Below are 17,634 nucleotides of genomic sequence, written 5' to 3' on the forward strand. Positions count from 1 at the left end.
AGCTCTCTCACAAGGAAATATCAACATTATTCCAAAGGAAATTCTTGCTAAAGATTAGCACAATGACATTGTGTTCATGCACTGTTTTGAGACCTTGCAGCTATTTTTAGAGGAGTACTGCTATGCTCCCCTGGCTGGAAGATATAAGCCAGAACTCGAGCAGGAAAGAAGGCATCAGAGGAGAAACAAGCATTCCTCACAACTGTGCTCTGGCCAGATGAAAATTAAAAGAGCAAAGACAAGATACAGTGCTCTTCTAGCAGTTTCAAACTTCCACTTACTTCTTCATTAAGATGCATGATACTCTTCTCAACCTCATTATTCACGGACAGAATCCATTGCTGAATCATCTTAAAAAATTCTCTAGGTACCACCCTGAAACAACAACAATAGCAAAAAATAATCCAGAGACAAAGCGACATCTAGTGCACCAGACCCAAGGATGTCCTGTCTCAAAGACACCTTTTGCTTCCCAGCTCAAGGAGAAAAATGTTTAGTACACCATATACTGGGAACACGACACAGGCAGATTTGTTAATTTGTTTGTGGATGAGCTTGTCATTTGCAAATAATCTCTAACATATATGTTATGCATGTGCTCTGAAAATACTTTATTTCCTGATGATATTTACCAAAGACAATGGAGCACTACAAGGAAGAGTATGCCCCCACAAATCTGCCTGTAAATGAATCACATATTGTGTTTTTTTTTCCTTCAAATGTTAAGATTTCCAAAGCAGGTGGCAGTTTTGAGAAAGACAGTGGCATTCCAGGAGCGATATTGAAGCCACCAAATGTCTCCACAGATCTTGCCAAATCAAAGCAAATGGCCAAATGAAGGCAAATGAAAGACAGTCACCAATCATTTTAACACTTCAGCTGATCACATTTATCCCACTGCCAGTTTTCTGTGCCAGGATCCTCACAAAATAACATTTCTCTTTTCTTACGAATGTAGTTTAATGTACAGGGCCAGCCCAGGCACAATTAACACCCCCGTCCTTACGGGAGATGTGGTTCCATATCATTCTTAGCTTCATGCAACTGGCCAGAGCCTATAAAGCTCATCACTGCATCCACCTGGGCCAACCATGAAGGAATCCTGTGATAAAATGCCTGCAGCTCAGCTTTGTGCATGCCAGAACCTTTCTTCAGCTTTTGCACCTTAAATAACCAATCTTCCATACTTCTCACCAAGGCTGTCAAAAACACAGTTGTGCCTGGAGGGGAAGAAAATATGAACCTTTAATTACATTCTTTCAGCCAACAAAAACAAAGCTCAATTCAAAGTCCTTTGCCAAGAGGGATGAACAGCCTATGTGGGAACTGGCTACGCTTCGTACTAAGAATGAACTGTTTAGTAAGCACTGAATTAAAAGCAAGCTGAAAGAAAATGGGCTTGATTTGGAGCCCTGACTTTTCTTCTTGTCTTGGCAGATTTGGCTCCCTTACTACAAAAATAAATGTGATGACTTAATAGAACTCTTTAAAAAAAAAAAAAAAAAAAAGCTCTGCAGTTACAACCCCATTCTTCAAAAGTAATACAATGTACACAGATATGTAAAATGCCTGGATAAGGTAGTAAATTACTTGTTCATTCACTCAGCAGGCATATGCTGATGGATATTCTCTGTTTGTTGGGAGTATGCTTAAAATGTAACAATAGCTGCTCTTGATGTCCAATGTTTAAGCCTTCTTTAAATCCTGCTAAAGTCCTGGCCTCCATGACGTCTTGTTGCAAAGATGACATGTTACACACATAGAGGTGGATTACAATTTTGGTAATATTTTAATGAACCAGTTTCCCTACTGTACTGCAGTGTTGGGATGTTCAGACTGGTAAGAGAGGGAAGAGGTTACCCTCCACCTGGTGAAGCCTTTCAGAGTGCACTATAGGAGCCCCACAACCAGAAATGAGACAGGCTTGCTTTGGGAAGATTTCATGATTGCATTGATCTTTTAAGCTTAATCATCTCCAGCAAAAGAGAGGACCTAATTGGATCTCTGTGGAGATGTCACTGTAATCCCAGCTGCCAAGTTCAGAGTCAAAAAATCTTATCTTCCAAAAAAGGTACAGCTTTGAGGAGTGATCAAGGAAGAATCATTAAAAGCAAAGACCTTAAGCCAAACCTTATACATGTTATATAAGTCCTTTCATATCTCCTGTCTAAAACAATCTCCTATCTCATTGTTTGATCTGCATCTCTAATCCTTGTCATCAAATACCAAACTATTTGTATTTCTGTCATGTGCTGCTTGACATCAGGTAGTCAGATCTTAGCAAATAATAAATACTTCAGGTAAATGAGTACCATTGCCTTACACAACAAAATTACAATGTTCTCAGTACTGTCTCTACCCTTTTCTTTATAACTTCTTTATTTTTACTTTTTTTTTCTTTCTTTTTCTTTTCTTTTTTTTTTTTTACTGCATCTGCAATGTGACGGGAAGGGATACCTTGTCTCTTCTACTGAGCAGCCATGAAATTAAAGTGCAGAAATTACTCCAAACAATTCAAAATATACTGCCTTGTACGGAGGAAGAGAATAACTTTATTGTGGTCCAGTTCCCAAAGCCTTTGTTAAAATAATCTAACACCCCCCACTCAGCCACCCCCCCTTTTTCTGGACTTTATTGATGGAAGCAATTTTGTATCAGCTGTCTGCACTGTGCTGCCTAGCCTTTTGTCCAGATCATTACTAACTATCAAGGCTTCTGACAATCTACTGTTAACTTTTTGCCTTGTTGGTATCTGGCCAATTATGTCCCTGTTTCTTCTTCCTTCTCTCACTTTCTAATGAGAATTACTGGGAGTATTTAATTCCTTTAGCTGTCTTTTAGGTTGGACAGACTTATCATTTTATCTCAGCTCCTTTAGTAGGCTGAAATATAACATGCAGCATAAGATCATGTAGTAAAAAGCACAGGGTAACCTTGAGTGAAAGAATAAGGTGGCAGTACAAGAAGTAGCTTAGCAAACATGAGCAGCAGTCCTAGACAGCACATGTTCAGTTTAGTTTTAGTCTGCTAAAAGAAAATAAGATGATTTAAAAACATCAGAGAGAAAACGATTTTGAAATCAGAAATGAGTCAAGGCCTTTAAGAGGCAAAGGTTGGGAAGGTTAGTTGCAAATTACCTAACAAATGTTTGTTATCTCACACAGAACATGATAACTTTATATCAACAACAAAAACATTTATTTACATAATTTATTTCCAGGATAATTCATTATCTAGATTAAGATAACTTTGTTTTAGTGATAAGGTAGTAAAAAAAGTATTACACTCTGAGACAGTATTATCTGGTTAATGATCTCCAAAGTAACATTTTGCTTTAAAACATAAACATGTATTCTTTACTTTTACATTTATTTTCATTTCCACACGCTATCCACATAATCACAACCTGCACACAATCCCTCTGAACTTAACGTAAAACTTACATCTTACTTGTACTGCATTTTCCTTTGATTGCACTGTATTGCATTTCAAATTCCAGATATTATTTTTATATGTGATTGTGAGTCAAGTTTCTTGGAGTTTATCCCTTCAATGCTTCTGGTTACCAACACATATCTGGGGGTTAGACTTTAGCTTTGCAAAAAGCCTGTACAGATTATGTCAACTGGTCCTTTTTTTTACCTGCTACTTCCCTGACATACCCAGAAGAAAGCCTGAACTGCAAAAATGGTTATTTCTTACCATTATTCCCACTTATCCGTATATTGTATTGCTGGTAGAGTTCACGTGCACTTTGGTTTATTTGTCCCAGGGCAGCATGCTGTGGAGGCAATGCCCCAGTGAAGTCCCGGTGTCGATTCAGCACTGTTTGTCCTAGCTCTGTCCAGTGTTCCTGTAGCCTGGCAGCACTCCTGAGACTTTCTATCTTCACTAGGTACACCTCTCCTCCATACTGCTGTACGTCTTCCTTCAGCATCTAAAAGAAAAGCAGCAAGCTTATTGTGTCTCCAAAAGTTGGACCACCCCTCGGCTGTAATGGAAAGGTGGTGGAAATCAGGTAAGAGAATTATGAGGAATCCATGAGCATAAAGATGCCACAGTGAGTAAACAGCACAATAAGTTGACAACTTAGTCCATGAGGGTGACAATGGTGAGTGCTTCTACAGATTAATATCATTTATCAGTCACCAGAACTGTCAGTCAGTGCTCAGACATGTGACCAAGTCTAATGCACTTTCTGAGCTTTGGCATTGGTCACTTACAACTTTTCGTGTGCAGACTCTTAATTGAAGCTTCAGCACAAAAATACTAAGCTGATGTGTTTTTATTCACCTTTGTGACAGGCGTAGACACTGGCTGTGGCTCAGCTAACAAGTGGTAATTTGCTGAGCAAATACCACTCAATAATACATTCAAGCCCCAGAAATCTTACGTTTATCAAGATCTTCATATCTGGTATGATTTCATCCAATAGCTCTTCATTCATCTGAGAGGAACTAAGCAGAGAGAAAGAAGGGATGAGGTTTGAGAGAAAAAAACCTCCTTTAGTAGTCTATGTAAAGCCAAGAGACAAGAGACATGTTGTATATGCACTGAATATGTGATACAAACTGTATCTTGAGCAAAAGTAGAAAACAACAGGCCCTACTCAGCAGTGATTTTTGTTCTCTGACTCAACATAATGCCAACAATGGATGGCAGTTAAGAAAATTCAATTACTACCACTACGAGTGGAAATCACAGAATCACAGAATCGTCTAGGTTGGAAGAGACTTCCAAGATCACCTAGTCCAACCTCTGACCTAACACTAACAAGTCCTCCACTAAACCATATCACTAAGGGCAACATCTAAACGTCTCTTAAAGACCTCCAGGGATGGTGACTCAACCACTTCCCTAGGCAGCCCATTCCAACGCCTAACAACCCTTTCAGTAAAGAAGTTCTTCCTAATATCCAACCTAAACCTCCCCTGGCGCAACTTTAGCCCATTCCCGCTCATCCTGTCACCAGGCACATGGGAGAACAGACCAACCCCTACCTCGCTACAGCCTCCTTTAAGGTACCTATAGAGAGCGATGAGGTCTCCCCTGAGCCTCCTCTTCTCCAGGCTAAACAACCCCAGCTCCCTCAGCTGCTCCTCGTAAGACTTGTTCTCCGGACCCCTCACCAGCTTCGTTGCCCTTCTCTGGACTCTCTCAAGCACCTCCATGTCCTTCTTGTAGCGAGGGGCCCAAAACTGAACACAGTACTCGAGGTGCGGCCTCACCAGAGCCGAGTACAGGGGCACAATCACCTCCCTAGCCCTGCTGGCCACACTGCTTCTTATACAAGCCAGGATGCTGTTGGCCTTCTTGGCCACCTGAGCACACTGCTGGCTCATATTCAGCCAGCTATCAACCAGTACTCCCAGGTCCTTCTCTGCCATGCAGCTTTCTAACCACTCATCTCCCAGATATATAAAATGATTTCTTTTGTTAGTGCAGGTGGTGTGTGCATTTCTGCATTTTGCCCTTGCATTTATCCTTTATTTAACATATCATGATGAACTAACAAAAAGTCTGCAATATACACAATAACATACAAAAAGACTTTGGGTTTGGAATCTCATCTCTTAGAGTCTCGTTTTGTACGTGTACCGCTCTATTGAAGCATCAATGCATGTGCCTGGAAGTTAAAATGAACCAAACTAAACAGAACAATTCTGCCATAGCAATGACAGCTGCAAAAAGGAAACTCTGGTTTATATTGGGAGGGTAAAATCCTTGCTCCACTGGAGTCAACAGCAATCTCTCCACTGAATTCAGCCACAAACCTACAGCATCACTTTGGAGTTACCATTAGGGACCTGATTATCAAAATAAATGTATTGAGCACAAAAGCGGAGCAGTGAAGGATGTGAAAATTGCAGATTGTACCAAATCGCATTGCATTTGAAAGTCGGGAAGTCAGTGCATGCTTTGTGAAACCTGCTGTCACAAGGCTAAAGTTGGGGGAATTGACTACTACTCCCAGACACTCTGGGCCTCTCACAAGTTACTGTCACGGTACTGAAGCCACTTGTTGAGACTGCGGCACACAATTTGCAGTTTTTCCTTGCTGGACTCCTCCAAATGCTCTATTTCTGCTCCAACACGACCCAACATTTCTCTGAACTGCTCTGCCTCTTCCTGCAGATCAGCAAGGTCTCTCGTGTCCTGCAGGCATTGGGTAAGAGGATGGGAAAAGAAACTGTTGTAGTGATTGTTTTGATCTGAGTTGAAGGAATTCTCCCTTCAGCGTGGCTATTTTGAGATATATCTATATATCAAAGATTTGGAAAATTTCTGTAATTCCACAGCACAGTCCTTGCAAACCCTCTTATGTGGGACTATGTTGGCTCACCCTCCCTGGTTACACAGGAGCTGAGCTCTTGACTTCTTGCAGCTTGTACGCTACACAGAGGCCATGCAGCCCCATACTTTGAAGTCAAAATTACACTAGCCTGGATCTGTTTCGGTTTTATGGAGCTGGAACAGGGATAGGGAAGAAAACCACAAAGATGGGAAAACAAAGAAAAGTAAAAGTTTGTGGTAGAGTAAGAAAATATGGAGTAATGAGAAAGAGAAGTGGAAGGAGAGAGAACTAAATCAAGTTTTAGTACTCATTCTAAACTAGACCAAGATTTTAAAGTTCAGGTAACAGTGAAAGTACTGAATGCTTGACTGAGAACCAGCGCGTGACATACACCACATAGACAAACACTTGGGAGAGGTACCCATCACAGACACATCCCTACCTTTGAGGCCAACAGGACTATGAAATGCTTGAGAACTTTGGTAAGTGTCTTCCCACTAACATCGAGCCTGCGAACCAACGTGAGCTGGTTTCTATCTATTATCTGAAAGAAATATTATTATTTGCACTGTTGTCTTCTGAGAGGAGGGACATCTGACAGTAACACAGGACCTTTACCATCAGTGACATGCAGCTCAAGCAGTTGAAGCCACTACCTTAGCAATAAAATTCTTATTCCCCAGACAGACACAGAAGGTCTAACAGATTTTAAACTTGAACAGGGAAAAGTAGAAGGTAACAAGCAAGGGACATACATGAGCAAGGAAACACGGAATTAACCAAGAATGCTATTTTGTGAAGATGTTTAAGGAATCTGGCTAAAATATTCCAAGTTATGGGGAAATACAAAACTTTTTAGTCAAGCCTACCACTGAATGGAAATATTCACAGAATTTCTTCCTGCACAGAACCTGGAGGTCTGTACTAAAAATGCTGTGTGATTCATCTGGTTTCCATTAAATAAATAAATAACAAAACAAAAACAACAAGAATAAACACCTTCATGAAATACAACAGACCTCAGTAAATGATGGGAGGGCAGGTATGAGGTGTGTTAGTACCCAATTGTGTTTAATAAATAAAAATGTTTCCTTGGGATGAAGTTTGCTCTTGGAACAAGACTGCCTGCTATGATGGTTTATACCTTCAGTGTACCACTGACCTCCTGCACCTACCTTCAGAGCCAGGTCATATGCAGCTGAGCTCCAGATGTCTCTCTCTTGAGCTACCAGCAGAACCTGGTCCTCCAGTCTTCTCCTCTGTAACTCATACAACTCCCGATATTGTTCCAAAAGGCTAGAAGAGAAAGACAACGAAGTATGTGCACACATTTCTTATCCATATTTACGGTCTTTCTCGCAATTCCTAATGCTTAAGACTTTTCATCCCCCTCATTCACCTCCCACACGTCCTGTAAATTCACAATTCCTTTACCCTGAGCCCCTACAACACCTTTCTGTTGGTATTTCTATTACGAGTTTCCAGTCAGTATATATACAAATCTCTTGGGCCTAGACAAGCTGTTTTCTTCATGACACAAGGTTCCTGTAAGTGAATCTCTGTGCCTGAGCACTCAACACAACTTGATACCAACCATCTAAATCCTCAATTTCTTAGGTATCTGAAGACGTCCACAGACCTCTTACAAGTTCAGAGCTGCAGGCTCTGTTGACTCTGAAGAGCTTACCAACTGTGAATGTGGGGTAAAGGGAATGTCAGCACCTGAGCAACAAATGCTCAGGTGCAACTTTTATGACTTAAAAATAGAAACATTTTCAACAGCTTTGGGAAATTTAAAATTTATAAGAAAACAACTGCATTTGTCACAAACAGCCAAGCTCTCTTCCCTAGAAGGAAATCAATCCTTCCATCTTCTTCCCAACAACCCTGCTAGAATGATACCAGCACACTGCAGAAATCTCCCAACCTCAGCTTTGAAATCAACTTACTTTGCATTCGCCTCAGCCTCCCGCATGGCTGCAGCTAGCTCCTCTTGAGCTTTTTCTGCTTCTCTGGTCACCTTGCGGTCATGTTCTCGTACGTCATACAGCTCACTGAAACAGCAGGGAACAGTCTTAATGCAACTTAGCCCAGCCCAAAGGTTTGGGCAAACACAGACTGGTCTGTTCAGCATACAGTAGCATCTCACTGCAGAGGTGAAAGGCATCTTGAAGATATCTTCTTCCTGTGTGCACAGATTACTCCTACAACCCCTTTCTGCACAACACGCTAAGGAAAGGAGTTGGCTTTGCCCTTATTCTGTGCTCCCCCGCTGCACAATCAGCAGTAAAGGGGTAGAAAAAGAGTGTGAGAAGGCTCAAGTGCAGTCTCTGTAGCTCTGATTCAAATCAGAAAAATAATTTTTCTCCTATGGAAGAGAGATTAGAAAACCGAAAAAACAAAACAAAACAAAAAAACAATATGCTAAGCCTAGTACATTGAGATAATTGTTTAGGATCAGGCAGGATTCAGACCTGGTCAGCTGTTCAACAGACTCCTTAAAATAGAGTAGTTCTTTTGTAATGTGTCTGTCAAGCAACTGCTGTGCCATCATTTTTTTGTAGAGAGTCTTCATCTGTTGAGGAATCCGCTCCAGGAGATCCACATACCTCTGCCTGCAGTAAAAAGAGTGAAAAAGGAAATTACCTGAAAGTGCAGATCTCTCTTACCCCATCTGAAGACCATTTCCTTTCACTGCAATGGAAGCTATCAAGAGGGCAATCTTTTCATCATTTGGACATAGAATTTTAAACACTTTGGAACAATTTATTTGCCAATGCTGATCTGAGTGTGAGGTGAAAAAAAACACATGGGAACCTCAATTGTGAGAGAAGTTCCAGCTATTCTACGTATGCAAACTTCCATTAAATGTCACACCAATAAGGTGTCCACACTGTCAAGTGTTGTGGAACTTCAGCAGAGTTCAAGCTCCCAGTTACGTAACAGAGGCTCATTAGCCCTGGGTGTTAATTAGGCAGGACAATCCTATTTCACTCCTGGCATCAGACCCCGAGCCAATTACATTGTGTCAGGCTGGCTTTGTTGGGCAATGACATTAGGAAAGACCTGCAATAGCTAATGCTGCTCCTGAGAGGATACTGCCATAAATCGAGAGGGGGATTAAGGGTGCTTGGCTAATGATGACCTGAGCTTAGAAAGCAGATGTCCTCTCTCCACGCAGTCCACGCTGACCTGCCGAATCAGCTCATGGAAAACTATGTTGTAAATGTTCTGCTCCGCCTTCAGTAGCTCCAGCATGTTGTGCAGCTGGCAAAACATTCGAGAAAAATCACAGCTTTGCAGAACCTGGCAAACATACTCTTTCAACAACAGAGAGTGGCACAGATCACTTATTTCCTCTGAATCTAGTTTCCCTTGGAGGACAAAATGCTGTTGAAGAGGTAAAGGGGAGGTCATCCTGCATCATCCTGCATGCATTCACAGGTTCATTTTCAGATGTGTTATGCACTATCCTGACTACCCTCCTATCAACATCCATGGGAGCTTTCCTGCTAATTCCAGCTGGAGTTCTTCCTGAGGCAATGCTCTATGTTTTTCAGAAATCATGCTTCATCCATTTAAACCTTCCCCTTTACTGTACAAGAATAACAGAGAATAAACCCAAGCAAGGTATGGAAGCTTTTTTTGACATCTGCTCTTAGGCATATGAATGTTTCCAGAGGCCCATTTTTTACCACAGCAGCCTATCTCCTAATGAGCAGATGAGACTGCTGTTTTTCCTCCATAGTAATGCCAGATGCATCCCTTTCTGGCATTTTTGCCAGAAATGCAACTTCCTGCACCAGAAAGCTAACTGTTCTTCATGGATCAGATGAAGATGAACAGAAGCTGAAGAGGGGAATCCCCAGTTGTGACAGGACATACAGACAGATGGCTTGGGCAGAAACTAACTGCGGGAAGGCACCTTAAGCACAGCAGAGGTAAACACTGGGGAAAACAGGATATTATTTTTCTGGGTACAAGTGAGTTATCCACCTGTGAAGGTCCTGTTACTCTGATTAGCTCATCTACTCCCGCTTTTTCCAACATGTTGTCCATTGCCTCCATCAGCTGGATGACTTCTAACCTCCCAGCAGGTTTCCTGACAGAGCAGAAAGAGATGCATCATTATTCTGTATAGCACGGTATATTTTCCCAGGAAATGAAATTCAAACAGTTTTTTGTTGTGTTTTTGTTTGTTTGTTTGTTTCCTAGTAACAACTTCATTCAGGGTGGTACTTACATGGATGGAAACAGCCGTAGCTTCTTTTCATGGTCTTCAAGCAGAGTTGTGTATTTACTGAAACAAGTATAAATGTTAAAACTTTATTACAAAGCAGTCCTTCCAGTGGTAGCTAAGCAATCTCACCCTCTGCTTCAGTTTCTTTGTCCCATGCACAAACCGATCACAGTGTTAGAGGCAGAAAACTGCCTACACAATTGCTCCTTAGGAATATTCAGAGACTAAGGTAAGAATCAGACCTCCTACAGCTGTTCCCACAGGTGACAGACCAACAGGAGCTCCTCCTTCTCGCCACTAATGACATATATCTTCTAGGAACCTTGTCCTTTTAAGAACTCTCCCTTTTCCATAGGACTTGGTTAAAAAGTCACCAATGGGTTTAAAAGTTACAGGTGGGGCCAGAAAATCACCACATAGGCACATCACAGCCACCCAGAGATTCACCACAGGAACCACACGTCATTGGAAACTATTGAAATAATTAGATAATGTTCTATCATGTTGGCAAACAAATTGTGAGGATTTCACTCCTGATCTGGTATTTTAATCCTTGAACAATGACAAAATCTCTTTAAAATGTAGTCAGTTTTCTGAAGAGATCACGGGAAGTACTCAGTAGCCATTTTGTGTAAGGTTTGGTAAATTCCATTCAAAACTTACCGCCTGAAATACTAAAGATCCCAAACAAACTAAAACCCACTAGAATGGTCAGATTTTTTTATTATTATTTATTTTTTCTGGAAAAGCTCCAGTGAGAACAAGAACTACACTGCGCCCACCCAGCTTTGCTGCATAAAGCAATTCTAGAAGGTAGGTAGAAAAACAGAGTAATCAAAATCACTAAAAAGGAAAAGTGGCAACTTCCAGAAGTTATTTCAAGGGATCAAACCAGACCTCAGCTTCCACATCCATGTTCAACCACAGAAAAACTCTTGAGATGTAGTAATATTGTACAGGAAATCCTCTTTTACCCTTCTCAAAGCAGTAGAGGCAAAGAATAGTTGGCTCACATTGCTCTGGAGGGCTGACTGTAGCCATGGCATTAGTGTGAGATTTGAAAACCACCCTTTTTGTGCTCTCCCCAACTGCAAGAAGTGCATTTTTTTGCAGTGCTCTCAGCCTCTCATCATTTTATCCCCTCATTCTGAACAATGGAACCTCCACGGCTTGGGGACAGATGCTGGTAAATCAGAAAGCACTTACTCATCGAAGTACTTCAAGGGCAAAACTCCCCTGTTCTTCACGATGTGAAATTCCTTGGGAACCAGACTATGTGCTAGGGTTGCTTGCTAGGAATAGAAATGGGAGAGCATGAAACATCGGCATTGAGGATGCACGCAAATTCCCAGTTCCTTACCAGAGAGGACACAGTTTTGTCAGCCTGGAGAGCAAAGCTCGCACAGTGACTTTTCATGGTGTTTCTCCCTTTTGCACTCAGAGCACTAAAGAAATAATTTACATCTGGAAGTAGCTTAAAATAACTAATGTTGAACTATGGGCACGACCAAGGAGCTGTGAACCAAAAGGAGGACTGATGAGCTTTAGGATCAAGGTGAAACATTACAATTGTTTTGGTACAGAAATCAAACAAAACCACAGCCCACGACAACATCAGGGAATGTATGTGAAAATTTCCTTCCTCCCACCTCGTGTTACACACAGAAAAACAACTGAACAGCAGCACTCACAGGACTACTTGGGACCGTACGGCTGTTCCGTCTCTGTTCCTGATGACTCTCAGAGAAAGAGCTTTTGAGAGCCATCATTTTCCTGTCTTCCTGCCGAGTCACAACATCACAAAGGTAAGAGACATCCCTGAAACAGAGGGAAAGAGCTTATTCACTGACCCAGCCTGAAGGCAACCTACCGTTCACTTGCTATCAGCCCAAACCACATGTGAGTTTGTTCCATTCAGTCAGAGGTCAGGCTTACAGCCACAACTCCCTCTTCTGGGCCAAAAAAACCCGATGAGATAACGTTTGTTAGGCAGATTAATCTCACGTTGCCTATCACTGGCCAAAGACTATTTCTCATGCTTGTTGCCAATGCCTTATCATATAAGTACCCAACATCAGATAAAAGATGGTAGAAGAGCAGAACGTTTTTCGATTCCTAGTGCTATTAAGCAATGCTTATTTACAAAGAAGTGTAAAGCTATTCCCTTCTAAGTCCATTAAAGCCAGAAGAGCTTCTTTTCTTAATCCCTCTGGATCACAGAGTATACCAGTAAGTCTGGGATCCTTTGGACACATGCTTCCAAGAAGAGCTCATTTAGCAACTCTTTTTATTTATTATTCCTGAAACATCTTTCCCTTGAATGTCTCCAGACTAAACTCAGTCGGGATAGCTGGTCCATTCATCCAGCCACATCAGGCAGCACAGTCACCTGCCATGAGAAAGACCAACGGAGAGACCTATCTGCGTTCCCAGCTCTAACGTCTTGTCAGCACCCTCAGCTCCTTATCCCTTCTTTGCTTACCTTCCAGCGCATGTCAAGCTGACAGGGTGGTCTGTCAGGTGTCTGAACTTGCTCCGACGATTAGGGTAATGCCAAAGCCGATCTGGAGTTTGCAGGCAGCCCTGCAGACAAGGCACACGTGGCTGTCACTTCTTAGCCAGAAATGTGCCAAGGAGTGGGAGAGGTCAGAGTGACTGCCTAAACAAGCTCCACGGAATTATTCCTGTCTTGGGGCTAAAGAAACCAGTATGGACAGAACAGTCGCCGCGAGGAGTTCACAGCAACACAAAGGTGCAAGCACGTTTACCATTTTGCAGGCACTGGAAGACAGCACTTTGGATCTGTATCGGATGGTGTGATCAGAAAACTGATGGGAAGGCAAGATAAGCTTGTATAACAAAGTTGGCAATGCTTTCCTTTTGCCAACATGACAAACGTGCCCCTAATAAAGAGACAATTCTGGAGAGAAAAAGCAGAAGGTGGAGACACTTACCCTGAAGCCCATTGTGTTTTTTACTGTTTGGTGGGATTTTAAGTATTCTGGACTGCTGAGAGAACTGCTTGCACAGGTCAGGGTTCGGAAAATCTCCTCTGGAACAAAACTGTACTCCAGGGAGGAAGAAACAGGCCTCATGTGGTCAAGCATCCTTGATGTGCCCCTTAACACAGGAATCTCTGGAACATAATGTCAGAACTTATTTGGTAGGTACACATTTATTCTGCTGGTGAAAGGGAAAGCAAACACCTTCATAAAATACAGGACTTAGAAGAACCATGAGAAGATGCCTGCTCCCTTACCTCAAAGCAGGAACAATTCTGTCAGACACAGGCAGCTAATCCCATTTTTAGCAGCTCTTGGATCTTTGGTGAAGCCTAGAACAGTTACCTCCAAACTACAGGAGACAGAAGCACTAGTGCGACCGTGCCCAGCTATCAGGTACACAAGTGCCAAGGGATGTTGTAAACAGCTTAAGTTATCTATTTATGTAAATCCATTTCCCTTCCTGCGGATTGCTACCAGTCAGCTTTCTGCAAAAATATTAACACCCTGAAATATCAGGGAGTGACAAAACAAAGGCTAACCCTAACACGTTCCCCCAGAAAAGCATCGTTGTTGTTGTAAGGAGCCTGAAAGGACACCATCTTCCATCAGGTGTCTATCCCCGTCTCCAACCCCAGCCCTACCTGAATGGTCCTTGCTGACAGGCCCTGCACACGAGGGACCGCTCATTTTTCTTCCGTCTGCGTTTGGTCCAGGAGCTGGCATTTCATTGGTGGGCATGGCAAACAGGTGCTTGTGGTTTTTTTTAATGCTTAGCCAAGGAAATTTTCAGTAATGAATGATCTAGAAACGGAGTTAAACCCACATTTATACTTCACAACACTGTCTTTTCTGTTATTAATTTAAAAAAAAAATTGCCTGTCTGATAGCAGGTAGTTTGGTTAGGAAGAAGCACCTGATGCTGTAGTTCCAGCAAGGCGATACCAAACAGGAAGCTCTTAAATGGCTCTGCCAAGGGAGGCATCAGGACAGTCCCAACTTTTATCCACTTGGACACAAGAAAATGTATTTCATAACCAAGACTGATAGGGCATCAGCTCGGTCCACAACTGCCTGTGGCTATTTTATATCCAAGTCAAATACACCGTCAGCAAATTATTTACTTTTAGCATCACAAAATGGCACTGCTCTGCACTTACTAAGACCACCAGATGAGTTCTGCTCTCTAGACACTACATCCACCATGGGAGTGCTTGCTTTTTCCATTTACAAAATAGGTTAAAAACTAACAACTGCTGCTTTTACACATGTAACAACTGAGCCAGGGGTTTAATTGTAACTGAATTTCTTCATTATTAGTCTTAGCACTTTTTCTTATCAATGTCTTGCTAATGAAGAACTCATCTTTCCATTAAATTCATCTCCAGGAACTCTCATGTGAAGCCTACGCTCCACCCCAGCAAGCCTTGCCAATACACAATGTTCTTTATAAATTCTTTAGCCTCGTTATCAGCTGCATCCTGGTTCCCAGTTAGGTTAACTGCATTTCTTTGACTTTATACGTGCTTTTGTGCATGTAGGTGTAACCAAAGAGTAACCCAGCCAGCCAAATCATTTCTTGCTTTGTCAGGTAAATGCTTTCTCGGAAAGAAAATAGAAAAAATTGCTAAAAACTTCTGATAGAAAATATTGCAGTGATTTCCCCCCACCCTCCCCTCCTCTTTAACAACGCTGCTTGGCAGTACACTACATTCCCCCCAGAAAGGATAGGAAGATTGATTAATGGCACTGTTGTGTAGCTGCTACAGCTTAAGGACACAGACAAGACTTGACTTTAGAGCATGTGGCGCGCAGCTGGAAGACATCACATTAAGTTCTTGGCACACAAACCCTCTTCAGGCCCAAAATAAAGGCAGAAATTACCAACATGATGTATGTTTGGCAGTTGGTCCAATTTAATATGCATTGAACTGAGAGAGTTTTGAAACTCTGGCCTGTTCCAAGAGCTATAATCCCCTTCCCTGTGCTCCTCCTCAGCTCCAAAGAACATCCCCTGATCTAATGGAGGTGGTGAACAGGGCAGGGGCTCCCCAGAGCTGTGGGCTCAGCTTCAGGCCACCCCACACCCCTCAAGCTTGCAGCCCCTGCTGCAGGCCGCCAGTCCTCCACCCCCACAGTACACAAGCTCCCCGCTCCCTACAGGGGGAGCGGCAGAGGCCTCCCCATACCTGCTAGCCCTTCCCGCTGGGCAGCCCCACGGTGGTTCTATCACTACGGAAACACAGAGCTCTCCCCACCACTGCTGTGACCCGCATTCTGGAAGCGGCCAGCCCCACACCACCCCATAGCAGCCACCTTCCCAGGAGAGCAACCCCACACATCTCACACCCTGCACCCAGCCCCACTCCCCTTTGCCCTCTTGCAACCCTCCCCCCTTCTCCCTCCCAAACCAATCAGCAAAAGAAACAGGCCAAGACAATTTTTTCCTCCCCTAATAGCAAAATATATTTCAACTGCTGTAATAGATTATAAACAGCTCTTCTGCATGACAGAACATGGTACAGGTTGCATACATGGAATCGCTGGTGCTGTGGCCAGCACACAGTGGCTGTGCTGTCCTCTGCTTGCACGCCTCTTTCCTTGCCACTGCAGCAGATCAAGACCCAGCAATAGCTTCTCTGCCCTGGAAGGGGGAGCTGGCCCAGCTACAAGCACCAGAAGAGACGAGGCTGAGCTCAGCTGGCTGAGGCACTGCGCAGAGCTGGTCCTGCAGGAGCTTGCTCACAGGTCACGCTTACGTTGGACTTCCGTGCTTCCAGCCCATCTACGTTCAGAAGGTGGGAGTTCAACAGTTCACTTGTCCGTTAGCCGGTGGACTGATTCATGTCAATGACACCATTTCATACTAAAAATGACATTAGGATCTCCCCCCTCCCCCACCACAGCAGGTAGCATGTGCCTTATTCAGGCAGCTGTCACAGGATAGCATACAGTTAACTGCTCAACTACAGGAATACTTCGCTTTGGAAGGCAGGAAACAAAATATCCCAAAAGAATGTACGAGGCATGAAGACTGCACAGATTGTCTTCTTGAGAACAAGCCATTTTCTGCATGAGAACTGGGACCCATTTTGGACACATTTCACCAAATTAATACTGATTCTTGTGATGTTACTGAGCAATGAACTGCAGCTGTACTGGCTGCCATTCCGAAGCTGGAAGCTTCTCACCTCAGGACTTACGGAGTTACCATGGAAGCAAGCTTCACAATTCTTGTGTTGGAAAGAAACACAGGGAACAGTATATACCATTACTGGGCATTTGAAAACGGCAGGTTGTGAACCTTAGCATTCACTTTGACCAGAACACAGCACTGCCAGCTCTGGTACTCGCAGCCTAAGAGGAGTTCTCAAAACAAGCATGGTATAACAGACTAATTAAACAAGTAATGTGTAAAGGACTTCATATTTCCCCTCCAGTACTCTCAGAAAAATGGAAGGAAGCCTATAATCAGAAGCAATTAAAAACCCCATGAAAATGAAAATAATTCCCTGACAGTACAATTGCCAGATGCCTTGATCTACAAGGCTGAAAGCCTCAAACTGTCAAAGAACTAAGACAAGTTCCAACAGCTAGGCACCCTTTTTTGGTTGCCTTTTGCTTGCCAGGTGCTCAAGCCTTCACTCAAGCCTTCAGGCTTCAAACACTAAGGACACTGACACAGTAAATGCTGATATTTTTCGTTAGGTATATGACAGTGCCAGCTAAAAGGGAAACACTACAAGTTGGCACAAAGTGCCGTGATTATCTCCTTTTGAGAACACTGAGATAGTAGCAAGACCTGACACAGGCATCAAGAAGAAAAGTCAAGTCTCAAATCCACCGCACCCTATCTGAGTGCAATTACAGCTGTACAGAAGTGTTTCAAGCACCACAACTCAAAAGTACCGGACTGAATTTCATCCTATATTAAGGAAGCGACAGAGCTGTTTGGCCAAAGGGTTTGTTTGGTTTTGTTAGCTTTTTTTTTTTTCTAAAAGAAAGCTTGAGTTGAGTGACTGCTTAATTGCTCCAGCACTACCCATTCCTACCACAAAGGATAAGGTAAAAGAGATTTAGGATTATTCAAACTGAAC

General features: G+C 42.7%; 1 protein-coding gene across 7 annotated transcripts in view; it reads right to left on the reverse strand.

The window, feature by feature from the left end:
- AXDND1 (axonemal dynein light chain domain containing 1) overlaps nt 1-15,953 on the reverse strand; it is a 22,975-nt gene extending 7,022 nt beyond the window's left edge. For 4 of the 7 annotated variants that reach the window (XM_067001191.1, XM_067001189.1, XM_067001187.1 and 1 more), the window contains exons 1-17: nt 14,182-15,714; nt 13,490-13,671; nt 13,018-13,118; nt 12,227-12,353; nt 11,742-11,827; nt 10,539-10,595; nt 10,292-10,397; nt 9,441-9,562; nt 8,770-8,910; nt 8,245-8,349; nt 7,471-7,591; nt 6,738-6,839; nt 5,993-6,156; nt 4,394-4,457; nt 3,703-3,937; nt 1,007-1,220; nt 282-375 (exon numbers count right to left, since the gene is read on the reverse strand). In XM_067001191.1, coding sequence (XP_066857292.1) covers nt 282-375; nt 1,007-1,220; nt 3,703-3,937; nt 4,394-4,457; nt 5,993-6,156; nt 6,738-6,839; nt 7,471-7,591; nt 8,245-8,349; nt 8,770-8,910; nt 9,441-9,562; nt 10,292-10,397; nt 10,539-10,595; nt 11,742-11,827; nt 12,227-12,353; nt 13,018-13,118; nt 13,490-13,671; nt 14,182-14,278 — 2,118 coding nt within the window. In that variant the 5' untranslated portion in view covers nt 14,279-15,714. The other 3 variants (XM_013191445.3, XM_067001186.1, XM_067001188.1) reach the window with 3 other exon arrangements.
- Nucleotides 15,954-17,634: the final 1,681 nt, after the last annotated feature.

This window comes from Anser cygnoides, chromosome 8 (genome assembly GCF_040182565.1).
Source record: "Anser cygnoides isolate HZ-2024a breed goose chromosome 8, Taihu_goose_T2T_genome, whole genome shotgun sequence".
NCBI classification, from domain to species: Eukaryota; Metazoa; Chordata; class Aves; order Anseriformes; family Anatidae; genus Anser; species Anser cygnoides.